This window comes from Trichechus manatus, unplaced genomic scaffold, assembly GCF_000243295.1.
Source record: "Trichechus manatus latirostris isolate Lorelei unplaced genomic scaffold, TriManLat1.0 scaffold00126, whole genome shotgun sequence".
NCBI lineage: Eukaryota > Metazoa > Chordata > Mammalia > Sirenia > Trichechidae > Trichechus > Trichechus manatus.
This window is the reverse complement of record NW_004444062.1, coordinates 4,142,578-4,158,659: the sequence shown is the minus strand read 5'-3', so window position 1 is coordinate 4,158,659 and position 16,082 is coordinate 4,142,578. Positions and strand designations below refer to the sequence as shown.

Sequence of the window (16,082 nt, the reverse complement as noted above, 5' to 3'; positions counted from 1 at the left end):
TCACAGTTCAACTGTGTACCTCATCTTCAATGGTAATTCCAAACCAGAGACATGACAACAACTTGTCAGTTTCTCCAATTAAAAATACGGAATTAATGAATCCCCTTCATTCTGTAAGGCTTTTCCTAATTTTGATACACAGAAAATCAGTATAAAGAAAACACAGTTTAAAATAAGGTATTCAAATTGCTTTAAAGAATGCTTTATTTACTACATCCTAAGAATGTACTGTAAATGGAGCAAGATCTAAATAAATTTAAAAGCTTTTCAAGTACAAAGCACCTAAAGATAACAACTAAACTAACAGCATGGTTGACAACAGGGAACACTAAAATTTTTTTTTTTATTTTTTTACATTTGTAGTTTGTTCTTAACCCTAAAAAAAAAAAAAAAAGAGTTCACATTTCAAGTTATAAACTTACCTCAGTAGTGTACATGAAATGGTTTTGAAACAACAGGTACAGACAGACCACAGACAGGAGGCTCACTGATACTTAACTGGCGACATCACCAACATTTGTTTTTAAGGTAGTTTGGTAGTTGCCATGTTAAGATACCATTTTTTTTTTTTCCTGCAAATGATTTATAAGCACATGTAAAATACAGTAAGAACGCTGGGTCCGATTCTCATCTAGTGAACTCTGTGATAATCCCTCACTGGAAGGAGGGTACTTCTTTCACACAAAGTCAAGGGATGAGGATCTGATCCAAATTGCATTTTGTTGGATTACTCATTCCAACAGATTTGAGTTTGGATGCAGCTTCTGGGTACACATTAGGAACATTGCACAATTACTTTATGTCATTGAAGAACGATGGAAACAAATGGTAGGAATGTTTAAAGGCCTTACCAGGCACGCAATACATTTTATAGAATAGTTAAATAAATATTGCTTATATATAAAAAAATTCATCCCATCCCAAGAGGAGAGGGGAAAAAAAAAGGGGGGGGGGACATTTGGGAATCTCTTAATTTAAATTTTAAAACAAAAGTAAAATATTTGCTAAGGGCATGATCCTATTATTAATCCACAAATAAGAATTTCAGCTATCAGCAAAAATCCAGTGAGTGGAAAGATTTGATGGATCGCCAACATGACATAAAAATACAACTGTATATTTGCTACCTATTGCACACCTCACTTCCTTGATAGAGCCTTTAAAAAAACATTTCCAAGATGATGTATTTCATAAAGTAGATGGCAATCTTAATAGTTTACTGTATTTTACACTCACTCTGCTAAACAAAAGCCTTTAAACAGGCCACAAAACACTGCAACATACATTTACTTCCTAATAAAACAAACCTTTTTAATAACATTGAAATAAAATGGTTTCATTTTTGCATTCGACTACATACCATCAACTTCTGTGACATAAAACGACTTTAAAAACTGCGTATTAGAAGATATTTACAAACTCTCTTTTAACTCCTGCAGGACTCTCCTACTCCCCCTGGGTGTGCACAGCTGAATCAGCTCACCTGTCAGGTGCACAGCAACGGAGGAAAGCCCTGCTCAATAAACATAATGTTTCCAACACCCCTAACAACCACAGACATTTTGCATGAAACATGATAAGGCAACTAGAAGCATAGCTTTCTGCTGGCAAGAGTCTTTAGGGGGGTCTTCTCTACAATAACATACATTCTCTGTCCCTACAACTCATACTTCAAAATAAAATAAACACATTAGAAAGGAAACTAAAGTTTTCCATAGACAATTAAATAGCTATGCAAAGATGTCTTATGCAAACTATTCAAACCTTGTGCTTCCACATACTCTGCTATTGACAATAGCATGCATAGAAGATGATACCTCCCCAGCCAACAAACAATGAAACAAAAATCAAAAAACCCCAACAAAAACCCAGGAAGAAGTATAAAAGCCATCTTTTTTTTTTTTTTTCCTGTCTTCTCTGTCAGAGTAATTCATTTGTCCTAGACTTGCCAAATATCAGAGTTGGATTGAGGGTTGTGGGGAGGGGGGAGCAAAGCCATACGGAGGATGAGCAGGGCCCAGGGTAATGGTGGCAGGTAAGAGCTTTCCAGTTTTTGAACTCAGAAGTCTGACAAGTCTTTTTAATCCTGGGCTTAAAGAGAGATTGAGTGTGTTTAATTTCTTTTAAAAAACAGAACCATCACGGATAACACATGACAGTAACAACATCAACCCTTAATGCCAGCAGAAATGCAGAGGTTTTACTCATTTTAAAATTGCACTTTCCAGTATAACTTTTAAAATAACTTTTTTTATGTAGTAGTTTTAAAGCACTATTGTTTGTATCTTTAAATATTGAATATATTTTTCAAAACAGTTCCCTAGCTGCTTGACTGTGCTTTTTAATATAAAGTTGATATATTATTGAAGGTACTACAAAATAGAAATCTCTGGAGTGCAGAAGTTAAGAAAATAACCTTCATACTGAAAATATATCCTTAAAAAAACCCAAAAACCTCTATACAAACATACTACAGTATACAAATTTTTAAGAGATGGTATTAAGGCACGCACCATGCAAGTCTCTCAGAAATGTATGAACACAGGTTGCTAACTTTAAAATAGTCTTAAAAAAACTAGTGAAAACTTCATGTATATAAAATATTTCAGTATGATATCTGATAACATTCTTCACTTTCAGTAGGTTTCGTATGTGTGGTAATCCAACATGGTCTTTCTTCATAAATAGTAAAGCGTTCCTTCAGTGGTATCTTTGTGGCTTGTCTTCGCTTTTGTCACCCGTCTCAGTATGTCTGGTAGACATCATGAATGGGAACCTGAATAGCAGCAGCAGGGAAGGCCTGAGGTATATAGCCTGCATATCCTCCATAGACAGCAGCGGTGGCTGCCGTGTTCTTCTGTAGTGTGGCGATCGTGGCTGTGGCCGGAGCAGCAGCAAATGGGACGTAACTGGCACCGTAGATCCCGGCAGTGGGAATTCTCTGAATGTTTGGAGCCACCGTGTATACTGGAGTTATTGGGCGACCCTGAAGAAAGAGAAAGAGAAAGACTCTTACTGAAGGCATCTATGTGCCCATCCCGTTTAGCCGTCCATTCAACAAGCGTCTTGCAGGGGATGGGAGCACAAAGATGTAAAAGCTAAAGTTTCCATTGTCAAGAGACAGATAGGGCAGCAAATAACAATTATCGTAAAGTAAGGGTATGTTGTTGCTGTTAGCTGCCTCGTGGCAATCCCATGCACAATGGAATGATCCGCTGTGGATCAGACTGTCGTGATTCATAGGGTTTTCACTGACTCATTTTCACAAGTGGCTTCCCAGGCCTTTCTTCCTAGTCCAGTCTTAGCCTGGAAGCTATGCTGAAACCTTTTCAGCATCATAGCAACACGTAAACCACCAATGATATGGCTGCGCATGAGGTACATTGCCTGGGAATTGAACCCCGGTCTCCACATGGAAGGAGAGAATTCTACCACTGAACCACCAATGTCTCCAAAGGAGCGGGATACGACCCATTAAAGGAGTAAGATAGAGTTATATTCTCAAGGCACTTAACTCATTCAAATCCAATTATACGACCTTGGTGAAAGTGAGAACTGGAACACCGAGAGAACATTTACATACTCTGGAATCTTTTACCCAGCACTGCACTCAATGAGCATATGCCCCAGAATGAGCTAGAGAAGGGAGTTGAGAATCTACCTTTCAGTTGATCTCAGAGTGATAAACACAGCCCGTAAATACATGCCAGCTGCTCCATTCATACTTTGTTGAAGGAACTAGAGAGGAAAATAGATTGTGCTAACTTAATGGAACAAAGTATATCCGTCTACAGAGGGACAGTTTCATAAACGGTTTTCTGACCATACACGATTTTCTGCCAATGTCACAGTTTCAATCATCTCCCACCTAAGATAAGGCACCACTATACAAAAAAATTGTTGTGGAAGCTTAGAGAAGGAACCAACTAACTTGGAGAGTTAGAAAAAGCATCTCAAAAGTGGGGGCGTTCGAGCTGGGTTTTGAAGGATGAGGAGGAGTTTTCCAAATGAGGAGGTGGGGAAGGACAAGCTAAGTAAAGCACACACTCAGACTACTGCCTCACTGTAGATGGCCAACAATGGCTCTCCCTGCTACTTCCTCCTCTGTTCTTGAAACTGTAAGATTCTATGTTTTCCGAACAAATAGGTGGAGGAGGAGGAAGACTATGGTTTAGTATTTCCCAAAATGTTTGCCATGGAGCAAGTTCAGTGAGCTACTGCATGGGAAAGGAGATTTCCAGTAAACTAAAACATACATTTAACAAACTATCCAGTGCACCTTATATTCTACAGAATGCCCTGCAGTAAACACTACTATGGTTTCTATATCTTAACGAATTTTCAAAATATACAATTCAAGATCTATAAATGCAGAATTAGACTGAAATAATTAATTCTTCCTGGACTTTAAATAAAGAGATTAGTTACCATTCCTCATACAAAATCTGCAAATCAAAGAGTCACAAAACTATGTTCAAAGGCATGAACCTTATAATCTAAGAGTACTATCTTCAACTATAATCAAAATGATATACTACTACTAACTAACAATAACTAATCGTAACTGAGAGATTACTGTCTGCCAGGCACTATTCTAAGTGCTTATTTGTATGACATTATTGAATCAACAACCATGACTACATGCAGAGGTTCGCATGGGTAAAATGACATGCTCAAGGTGACACAGCTTTTAAGCAATGGAAGCCCACACTTTGACTTTGAAGCCCACACTTTAAGTCCTACATTATCTTGAATATCTCATCAGCAGCCTTTACAACCAAGGAGAGAAGCTTCAGAATTGGGAACACTGTGGCTCATAGCAAGACACAAGCAATCTTTTCCAAGTATATAACCCACTGCCACTGAGATGATTCCAACTCATGGCAATCCCATGGGCTACAGAGTAGAACTGCTCCATAGGGTTTTTTTTTTGGCTGTAATCTTTACAAAAGCAGACTACCAGGCCTTTCTTCCATAGCACCACTGGGTGGGTCTGAACTGCCAAACTTTAGGTTAATAGTTGAGTACAAACCCCCTGCACCACCCAGGGACCACCTCCAAGTGTAGGGACATATGTAATTATGCAATATTATTACATAGCAGTAATTGCACGAAGGGAGGAAATCACAGGAAGGTGACATCTGACAGCAGGCTACTCATTCTGATAGAGTTCAGCATCAAGTTATGCACATAAAAGTGTTCTGGCCAACAGCTTGGGGCAGGTGAATGACAGAATAGAGACAGAAGCACTAAGAGTTCTGGGTGCCCTCAAGAGTTGGCTTAACCTATACATATGACTTTAGTGGTATAAACACTAAATTAAGAAAGACACCTTTACCACTGTGTCCCCAGCACAGTACCAAGAACAAGAACCTACTGACACTCAGTAAGTTAACAGTTGAGTAAATGAGTGACTCTGCCCCAAGCTATGTGTAGGTAATTTATAACAGACTTAAGACACGATGAAGACCCCAAGAATCAATCAGGCAAAAACAAGTACTGTTTGAGCATCTCTCTACCATGGGCAAGGAGCTCTGGTGGTGCAAAGGTTAAGCACTAGGCTGCTAACTGAAAAGTTGGAGATCTGAACCCACCCAGCCGCTCTCCGAGAGAAAGACCTGGTGATCTGCTTCCATAAAGATTACAGCCTTGGAAACCCTATAGGGCAGTTCTACTTTGCCACATGGGGTGGCTGTGAGTCTGAATCCACTGGACGGCACCCAAAAATAACTACCATGAGCTGTAATTTATAAAGATGAAGGTGGTTTCTGGCTAAGCTATATGGCAATCCCCACTGGCCAGCTACCCACCACCTATACTCCAATCTTCCAACAAGTGTGAGCAATCTGTGCCTCTGCTATTGGTCAGGGTGTCACAAGGAAGGACTGCACAAAGGTAGGGAATGAGAAATGCCTCTGTCTTCACTCACTGGTGGGCAGTGTGTGGATATATGAATTCCCATGTATGTACATTTATGTATTCCACGAATCTTTACTGAACACCTACAGTGGGCAAGGCGCCCTGTAGTGGTCATGGACAAACACCAGACATGATCCTGCCTACTTTCAGCAACCAGGGTAACATCCTATCAAAGCTCACTGCTTCCAATTTTAGTTACACAATATAGCGTAAGGGGAGCTCTAATTCTTCTTGCCCACCAAATGATTTAAAGTGAGAGTAAACGAAACTCAAGTATGGCAGCCAGAACGATTTTTAATAATTTCCATGTACCTAGAGAAACCTTTAATACATATTTTAAGTCTCTTAATAGATAGTTGTACTAATCACATGCCAAGTGACAGCCCTGGTGGCGCAGTGGTTAAGAGCTCAGCTGCTAACCAAAGGCCAGCAGTTCGAATCCACCAGCTGCTCCTTGGAAACCCTATCTATGGGGCACCTCTATTTTGTCCTACAGGGTCACTATGAGTCAGGATCAACTTGATGGTAATGGGTTTGGTTTTTTTTTTTTTTTTTTTTTTGGTTTTATGTATCTACAGGGCAAACCATACCTTGATTATTTCTGTGAAGAGAGATGGGCTGGTATAGACACATGGTCTGGAACAGAAACGTGAAGAACTCTAAAGGAGACGCGTCAGAGTTGAATAGTTTGTTTTTGTGTTTGCTTGTTTTGCTTTTTTGCCCAAGTTAAGTTTTCCTTAAAGCCCCTGGGGTTGTGGTAGTGAGACTGGGGCCTCAAACAAACTGCCTTGTTACCTGATGTTTTTCTTTTTTTTAAACCCTTGTAATCTATGGAAACAGGTCTAGCTGGGGTGCTCTGGCAGTGAATTTTCCTCCACTGAGAAGGCAGCACCCGAAGAGAAGGCCTGACAGGAAAAGGAAGAGGTCAGCAGTGTTTGCAAGTGGCACCAAAGAGCATTTAGGGATCTCCCCTGCCTGCCTAACTTTTCTGAGAAAATCATTTCAGAGCCCAGAGAGTGGAGCTGACAGAAATCCTTTTCAGGGCAGCGAGAACGACAAGGCTAAAACTCCACTCTGCCAACCTGAAATCAAGAGCTGGTCACCAAACCCACAGTTTCTCTTTTTGCCCCCTACTGATGTCCCTTTTACAGATGATATTCATTATGATACAAGGACAGCGAATAGATTAGGCTTTGTCAAAGTCAGGAGACCTGGCTTCAATCCCAATTCTGCCACTGGTCAGCCATGTGGCTCTAGGCAACTCGGTCACCACTCTGAACTTTAGTTTTCTTATCTGTGAAATGAGAATGTATGTGAAAGCACTTTTGTAAAGAGCCAAGTGCATAACAGTTGCATTAATACGGCCTCAGCCTCATCAAAAAGAAGAGCCATTTCTGTTTATGGTGATAGAAAATCTGGAAACAGATACTGGTGATGGTTGCACGACACAATTGATGTAATTGGTGCCACTGAGCTGTACACGTGAAAGATGTTGAACTGGCAAATGTTGTGTCTTTATTTTTACAACAGTTAAGAAAAAAAAAAAAAGCATTGCTACCTACAAAAAGGAAATTCAAGTTTTAAAAAAAAGATATAGACAAATGCAGTGGTAGTGGTGGGAGAAACACTTACTAATCCATTTGACGTCTTTTATAATATGCCAAATTTCAGGTAGGAAATTGAAGCTATGGGTTAAAATGGGATTGGAGCTGGTCTGTGAATTTCACTTCCTCCTGCAATCCCTGATTTTTGTGAGCATTGAAGCTTATAAGTAATATTAGTAACAACTCCATACCAATCACCTTTCTCCCGTATTTGTTTCATGAAATCTGTTTTGGTTGTCACTTCTCATCCCTCTAATTTTCCTAAGATTCCTTTTGTACAGGCCTAAGTAACTATGCCTTTGCCCCAAGTAACATTCCCAGGCAGGGCCAGCACCTGATAACAAACTAGGGAAACACAAAACTCAGGAAACTCAGATTGCAGTCCTGGCTGTATTCACAAGGTATGTGACCTTGGACAAGTAGCACATCCTGGGACCGTGGGGGGAGGACTTCAGTCTTCCCATCTGTCAAAGAGGAATGAACGGTAATACTTGCTGTACGTATACCACAAGGATGGGTGAGGATGATCGAAAGTGTTACCCAGGTAGGTTCTAGAGGCCATCCTGGAAGATCAGTTTTCAGTGTGGCTCTCACTCAGAAAGGTGTTCCACTCACCAATCGGCACTGCTTAAGATGCTCCTTCCTCTGCTACAATCTGGCAGAGAATACAAAGGGGGCAGAGGGCTGAACAAGTCAGACAGCCCAGGCCGAAGAACTCAGAGGCAGGACACAGAGTAATTAGATTTGAGGGAGAGCACCCAGCCCACATATACTCAGAGAAGCCATTCTCAGGTTAAAAAGTAAGTAGCTTCAGGTGTTCTGCAGAATCTCCAAGGAAATCAACTGATAATGGTTATGCTTGGAGCAAATTCACAATGATAAGACTGTGGACAAGGGCCCTGAATGGCAACATCTGGTGCAGACTGAAATGAGACAGGCATAGCCTGGGACTCAGAAGATGACTATGGGGCCTGGAATTTGGACCTGACCAGAACCGAAACCAAACACCAGAGACAAAAGTTCACTAGTGTCTCAGTAAAGAGGAACTGGAAATTATTACCAGAATTCTACCAAGTATCGCTTGTAAGTTAATGTAGACATTTATACTCTAGGCAACAAGGAATAACCTCACTTGGTTGTCATTTGACAGTGTTTAAGTCATGTATAACTTTTTTTTTTGTCTTAAAGAATACTTGATGACACATTGATATATGAATAAATTTCAACCGGTTTAGTCCTCTCTCAATAATGCAGCTAAGACTCGGCTGGGCAAAAGCAGATCAACAGCATCTGCTGCAGTGGTTCACAAGCCTGGCTCTGTCTCACAATCACTGTAAAACTATGATTCTAGCCCAGAGCTACTGAATTGGAATCTTTAAGGGTTAGAGTCTACGAATCTCTGTTTTTAAACATGTTCCCTGGATAATTTTTATCCAATTAGATAAGAAACCCTGGGCGCCTCAGTATTTGTGATTGGTGATTGATATACTGTTTGTGATTCACTGCCTGACAGAAAATAGCTCTATCAGGATTTTTTTCCTTTTGGATGAATGACAACAGCATTTATACGTACTCCCTATGTACAATATGCAAGGAGCCCTGGTGGGGCAGTAGTTAGGTGTTTGGCTGCTAATCCACAGTTCAAATCCACCAGCCACTCTGAGGAAGAAAGATGTGTCAGTCCTTTTCCATAAAGATTTATGGGACAGTTCTACTCTGTCCTATGGGGTCGCTATCAGTTGAAATTGACTTGATGGCAACAGGTTGGGTTTGGGTCTTATGAACCATATGCACTTAAGAGACAAATAAATATAAGGGATAACCCTTCGTCTGGAGGAGCTCAGTTTTAATTGGGGAGATAGAATATAAGAGCAGTCATATGCCAAGTAATACTACAGGTAATGAGAAACACAGAAGAGATGATTTCCCCAGGCATTGGGGGATGGTAAAGATTCTAGAGATGAGACTGAAGAAACTGCAGATAAACAGCAGAACATTATGAGGAAAGGTGGGGAAGGAGGCTGGAATGAAGACTGGCTTGGGAGGAGATAAGAGAACAGTGGGAGGTATGGCTGAAGGAAATGATTAAGGACAGATATAGAAAAGTTTTATATATCTATATATATTGATACAGATATCTTTTTCTATGTGTATATACATACACACATACACATGTAGATACATATGTATATATGGAGGGGCAGAGATGCTTTAAAAATATCCTAATAGATCTACAATTGGAATACAAAATATCTCCCTGGATTTTGTGTGTCAGTCCTTAACAGTAAAAAATATATTTAAAAAACACAAAACTATTGCCGTCCAGTTGATTCTGACTCACAGCAACCCCATGTGCTACAGAGTAAAACTGCTCCATAGACTTTTCTTGGCTGTGATCTTTACCGAGGCAGATCGCCAGGCCTTTCTTCCAAGGCTTTGCTGGGTGGGTTTGAACCACCAACCTTTCAGTTATTAGCTGAGCACAAACCATTTGTGCCAGCCAGGGACCTCTAACAATAAGACCATGATCCAGTATCATAAAAAAAAATGGTATGAATAATATGACACTGTGAAAAATTATAGGCTATTTTTGCATATTACTTCCCATCATTAATACAGTGACAGTATTAGAAAACTTTCTGTCACCCACCCCATATTTTTTTTCTTCCCCCACCCTACAGTTCTTAGAAAGGGCTACGCACACAGTAAATTCTCAGTGCTAAACAGTAAATGAATCCACGCTAGAGAGAGGCTTCACACACCAATTACAATGTCTGCAGCAAGAGCCTTACCTGGAAAGGTGGAGGCGTTGACCCAGTGGGAATGATGGCAGCAGCAGCGGCGGCAGCAGCAGCGGCGGCGGCACTGGCTGGGTCTGGCTGCACAGCGATGGGGCTGATCATGTGCTCCATTGTGTGGATTTTGCCATCTTCAATCATTTTAGGAGCTGTAGTGGCCTGAAACATGGGATACTGGGCCCCAATGGCAGGGATGGCCACTGCAAGAGAAGCAAGAGGGAAAAAGTCAGGTCAGCCACAAAGGAAGATCATCACTTCCTCTATATTTTTAAAAACCAAGTTTAACAGTCATGTGCCTCTCCATGCTAACAAATGCTCTCTCAGTACAAGCCATGTAACGAGGTGCTACCCAACAGGAGGGGAGAGGAGGAAGCAGGGAACTCCTCATGTCTGTCTTTCAAAAGTAACCAGCTGGGTATGGAGTCTCCCAATAGAGCACCATTGAAGGCTCTAATGTTAAGTTTCTGCCATCTTTTCTATACCAACATTTTCTACTATTTCTACAGAAAAATCTTTCTGAATCTTACTCTTGATGTTCTACAGTTCGAGAAAGGGCCTTCTAGACTCTTGAGAAAATAGCCTCAGTACAAGAGGTGAGATAAGAGGCTTGAGCAGGAGCAGATTATCCAATATGCAAGGTAAACACGTTGCTTACCTTGCTTACCTGATCATCTGTAGTGAGCAATTTCACATTTTTTTCACCACATCAAAGATTCTGCTTCTAGGATGGCTGGCACCTGTCTCTCTCCCAACCCCACAGCACCTTCCTACAGAATCAAAGCCTCTTTTCAAATTTACAATCCTTGGCAGGGATGGATTCCCCAGCAAGCAAGGTAAGCACGGGCTTATAGATTTAGTAAGTAAGCACAAGTAGGCCCGTGCTTACCTTGCTTACTAAATCTGTAGTGAACAATAATTGAAAGTCATTGTGTATCACACCTGTTACTGCTGAGTCGATTCCAGCTCATAGTGACCCCATAGGACAGAGTAGCACAGCCCCATATGGTTTCCAAAGCTGTAAATCTTTTTTTTGAAATATACAACTTAGTTTTATTTGAACAGCACCTGTTAGACACTTTGACAGACATGTTATTTTATTACTCTACTTAATGACTTGTTTTTCGCTCAGTGGTGGAGCCAAGGCTATAAATCTTGACGTAAGGAGACTGCCACATTTTTCTCCCAAGGAGCAGCTGGTGGGTTCAGACCACCAATCCTTCGGTTAGCAGTCAAGTGCTTTAACCACTGCACCACAAGACTCCTTCAATGTACCACAGAGAAAGATAAAAAGCAAGATACTAGCCCTGATTTGGGAGACTGCAATCTAGAGTGTGTGAGTGTGTGTGTGTGAGTGTGTGTGTGTGTTGAAAGGATAAGCAAAAATATGAAATACATACACAATGAATTTTTTCAGTTATGTTTCTTCTCTGACCATGGGTATGTTTAACTTCATAAAAACTGACTTGATTTAAGCTAAAGAAACAAATGACTGTAAGCTAAACAATGGGACAGCCATCCAACAGAAAATACCTAAAGCCGTAACCAAATCTTTTATTTGCCTTTCTAAGCATATCTTCCATTGGTCTTTCGTTGACAGATACTTCACTATTGCCTTGGTGCCTCTCCTAAAATACAAAGTTCTAATTTTCTAGATGAATCAAAAGTAGAGGTCAAGGGGACGAGACCCAGAGAGAGTTATGAATTTTAGCTACATAGGTGGTACTAAGTAACTGGATTGTTCTGGCTACCAGCCCATAGGAATTTCTCCCTCAGGCCTCAAGACAGGACTTAACATGGCTGCAGATTTTTTTCTCTAGTTAAACCTTAAGATACTGCAACTTGCCAACAGGAGTTTTTCCCAGCAAGTAGAAGTGTCAAGACTTGTACCTAAGCTGATTTATGGACTTATAGACAGATAAAGAATCACTTTTACATTGCTTATAGTGTCAGTGGCATTCATATGGAAATCCAGTTTAAGGAGTCACTTTAACTGCGGAAAGAACTTCAGAGGCAAAAATATTATCACTGGATTACTTTAAAGGAAGCTGTATTGGGAAAACAAATTTTAGCCCTATGAGGCCAAGGCAAACATATGCTCCAAATGACAGGGTCTTTTAACTCTTTTTTTATCTAGCCAAAGGAGTGTACATTCCTCAACCAGAAGAAAATCAGGGTAGCTGAGCTCTGAGGTGAGAATTTGCTCAAAGAGCTCTTCAATGTACTTTCAGTGAAACCAGGAAGAGGTCTGATGGAGTATCACTCCAACTATCCACTGACCAGATCTTCCATGTGTTTGGATGCATGTGTGGTGTGTGCTGGTACTGAGTTTGTGCCAGACTCATACGTGCAGTTAAATAAAGTTCTTTGCAGCTTAGGATCAGAAGACCTGACTCATATTAGGTGACCAATGGGCACAAACGATGTTGGCAAACTGATTCGTACAGCCTAGTGGTGGAAGCAATGTTCAAGGTCCCTGGCTTGAATTACTTGAGCGTTCCTATCCCCAATCCAGCAAGAAGAGGAAATAAACACTGGAAATTAGAATCGAGGGGATTAGGAGCTACAGCAACTTTCACCGCTGCCTTGTTCCCAGCTATTCTTGTTTGCTAAAATCATGACAAGGGACAAGTGGTGCTTTTTGCTAATGAAGGAGAATCTTCCACCATGATTGCAAAACGGGCAATAAGCTGTACCTCCTGATGTCTGATGGCTGGGTTAGAAATAGGCCTGAGTAAGGAAAAGACACAGAGCAGCGGTGGTGCAAATGGTTAAGTGCTCAGCTGCTAAGGTTTGAACCCAGCAGCAGCTCCACGGGAGAAAGACTGGTGATCTGCTCCCATAAAGATTACAGCCTACAAGACTCTATGGGGAAGTTCTACTTGCATATGAGGTCGCCACGAGTTGCTGGAACCGACTCGACAGCATTCAACCAGGAAAAAGAGTTTTAGCTAATAGAAGAAACAGCCTTATATTCTTCAATTTTCCCCCATCAGCTCAGTCATAGATGGGAAAAAGCTTAACAGTTGGTGACGCCCATATGAAAAACCCACCACTGGAAAGTCTGATGTAAGCATGGTCAGAATTAGACCAACCCCCCTTAAGTTCCAGACAAGACAGTCCAGGTGGCCACTTTCATTTTCTAGTCTCTGGCTGCCTATAAGAAGAGGAACCCATGTGCCCAAGGAAGAGCCCAAGGAAGGCTCAGACTCACGTAGAGAGAGGGCTGGGATTCAGGCTGGATAGATGCATCCTCATTCTGGTTTATACTGACCTGCACCAGGTTTAATGGCAACGGGATTGACAGCAGAGAGTTCCAAATTTGGTACAAGCTCATATCCTTTTTCTTGCTGCTTTCCTTTCCCTTCATGATATCGGCTATAGATACCACGGCCAGCAGAATATCCCCCGAGGTAAGAACCCCTCGGCCCTGGGGCTCTGTTGCCAGCTGCGCCTCGCCCTCGGCCTCTTATGCTGCCTGCTTGTAATAACAACACAAAAAATGATGAGCGACCAATAATGACAGTACAGGCGGCAAAGCTTAACCCAAGGTTCTTGGCATTCAGTGGTTTGCCTGAGTCTTAAGTTGCAGGTGGCTATACTTTTGCTCTTCAATGAGCTTGTAAAGGTACCTCATCTGCTTAGTGCAAATGGTGAACTTCCAGGAAAAATCCCCATCATTGTAAGTGCAACTTCAGCAGAGAAAAACATTCATAGATTACACAAAAGTAAGATCTGGAAGGGGGATCTGCTAATTCGCCTTCCTCATTTTATGCTTGAGGAAACGTACCCAAGGTGAAAGTGACTCCACTAAAGTCACAGTGCCAGAACCCAGCACCTTAAGTATCTTGGTTTTCACTGTAATGCTCTGTATCATTATATCCTAGTCAATGATTTTCTAAAAACAAAACAAAACACTGTCCCCAACCCCTAATATTTTTAAAGACTTAATTTCACAAGCATGCTTTAACCAAAGTACCACGAAATTAGCGGGCTAGCCCCAAATCACGCAAGGAAAAAAAAAAGGCAAGAAGAGCTTGCATACTCCCACGATTTTACTGCTCAACCCATAGAAAGGAATGATCTGTATTTCTCTCAGTGCCACCAAGGTGGACGCCTTAAGTGACAGCAAAGAACAGAACCCAGAACCGAAACCCAAAAGAAAAGGGGTTCAGTGTCTGTTTAGTAAACTGAAGCCAGGACACCTCTGGGGCTGCCTGCTTAGTAGACCGAGCTTCTGGAGACCTACCCGAGCGCAGAGCCCCACTAACCTTTCACGAAGTACTCCCTGTTGGGCCCAATGAGTGCATTGTAGGGGTAGCCGTAGTAGGCCAGCGTGTAGGGGTCACAGGAATACACGTAGCTGGGCTGCTGCGTTGCCGCCTCGGCCCCGCCGCCGCCCTTGGCTGCCTTCTGGTAGCGAGAGTACTGCTCCTTGTCCACGGGCTTGGCCAAGGTCACCTCGAGACACGAGCCCTCCAGCTCGGTGCCGTTGAGGTTGTTCATGGCGTGCACGGCGTCCTCGCGGCTGGTGAAGTGCACGAAGGCGTAGTCGCGGATCTTCTTGACGCGCTCCACGCAGCCCGGGTTGAACTGGCCAAAGCTCTTCTTGATAGTGTCCTCGGTGGTCTCGATCATCAGGTTGCGCACGTAGAGGATCTTCACCGTCTCCATCACGTCCTCGTCCACGTCGATCTCAGGCTCGGCCCAGTCCACGGCGATCTGGTGTCCCCATAGCTGGATGCGGCCAGGCATGAGTTTGCGGCGCGCCATGGCAGCAGCCCGGTGGCTCTCGTACTCCACAAAAGCGAAACCGCGGTTCTTCATCTTGTCGGCTGCGCTGGCGTAGACGATCACGTCGAGCACGCCCTCGGTGACCTTGGCGATCTCTTCCAGGATTTCCTCGCGCTTCTTCATCTTGGGGATGCCGCCGATGAAGAGGCGGCAGTTGTCAACGCTGCAGCACACGCCAAGCAGGCGTCCCGGGCGGATCTCGTAGTTGTTGAGCTCGCGCACAGCGCGCTTAGCCTCGTGCTTGTGGCAGTACATGACGAAGGCGTAGCCGCGGTTCTTGCCATCGAAGTCCATCATGAGGCGCAGCTCGTAGATGCGGCCCACGGCCTCGAACACCGGCACCAGCTCGTCCTCGTACACGTCACGCGGGATCTTGCCCACGAAGACCTCGCAGCCGCGCTGCGGGTGCGGCCCGTCCCAGCCAGGCGGCGGGCCGCCATACTTGCGCTGCCCGTTCTCCTGCACCATGCTGTAGCCCGTGCGCTCCATCAGCGCCAGCAGCGCCGCCTCGTTGGGTGCCCCGGCCACGCCCTCGGGCACCTTGGCCGAGGATATGGTGGAGTCGCTGCTCATGGCTGCGGTGGAATCCTCTGCGGTCATAATGTCAAAGGCATCCAGGGCGTGCGGAAACCTGCGGGAAGAAGGGAAGGCAGCGGTGAGTTTGAGAGCTGCGCCGAGGTGAGTCAGAACTGGATTGCTGGTTCTTTGTAAAAGTCACAAGTCGTGTTTATAATAGGCCATCAGGTGGCTGACATGAGAAATACGATAGAGACTTGCTCTGGAAATGCAGAAGCTCTAAAAGAGTCAGGTTGCTTTACAGGAAAACCCAGAAGTGACTCGGAAAAAAAAAATCAGAGTGAGCAAGTACTTCCGCTTAATCAGTACCCCCGACAGCTTTGAAGACCTCGTGTTCTTGCAGCAAATGGCAACATCTTTTGCTTAATTCCTGCACTGTAAACTCAGATTAATT

The 16,082-nt window shown here is 42.9% G+C and overlaps 1 protein-coding gene across 3 annotated transcripts in view; it reads right to left on the bottom strand.

Annotated features, from left to right (window-relative positions):
• Positions 1-370: 370 nt before the first annotated feature.
• The window catches only part of RBM47 (RNA binding motif protein 47), a 187,329-nt gene continuing 171,617 nt past the window's right edge, over positions 371-16,082 (bottom strand). The window contains exons 5-9 of one of the 3 annotated variants that reach the window (XM_023738922.1): positions 14,590-15,743; positions 13,593-13,799; positions 10,316-10,521; positions 3,662-3,738; positions 2,849-2,986 (exon numbers count right to left, since the gene is read on the bottom strand). In XM_023738922.1, the coding sequence (XP_023594690.1) occupies positions 2,974-2,986; positions 3,662-3,738; positions 10,316-10,521; positions 13,593-13,799; positions 14,590-15,712 (1,626 nt within the window). In that variant the 5' untranslated portion in view covers positions 15,713-15,743 and the 3' untranslated portion in view covers positions 2,849-2,973. Of the gene's footprint in view, positions 2,987-3,661; positions 3,739-10,315; positions 10,522-13,592; positions 13,800-14,589; positions 15,744-16,082 lie in introns of all 3 variants that reach the window. The other 2 variants (XM_023738921.1, XM_023738923.1) reach the window with 2 other exon arrangements.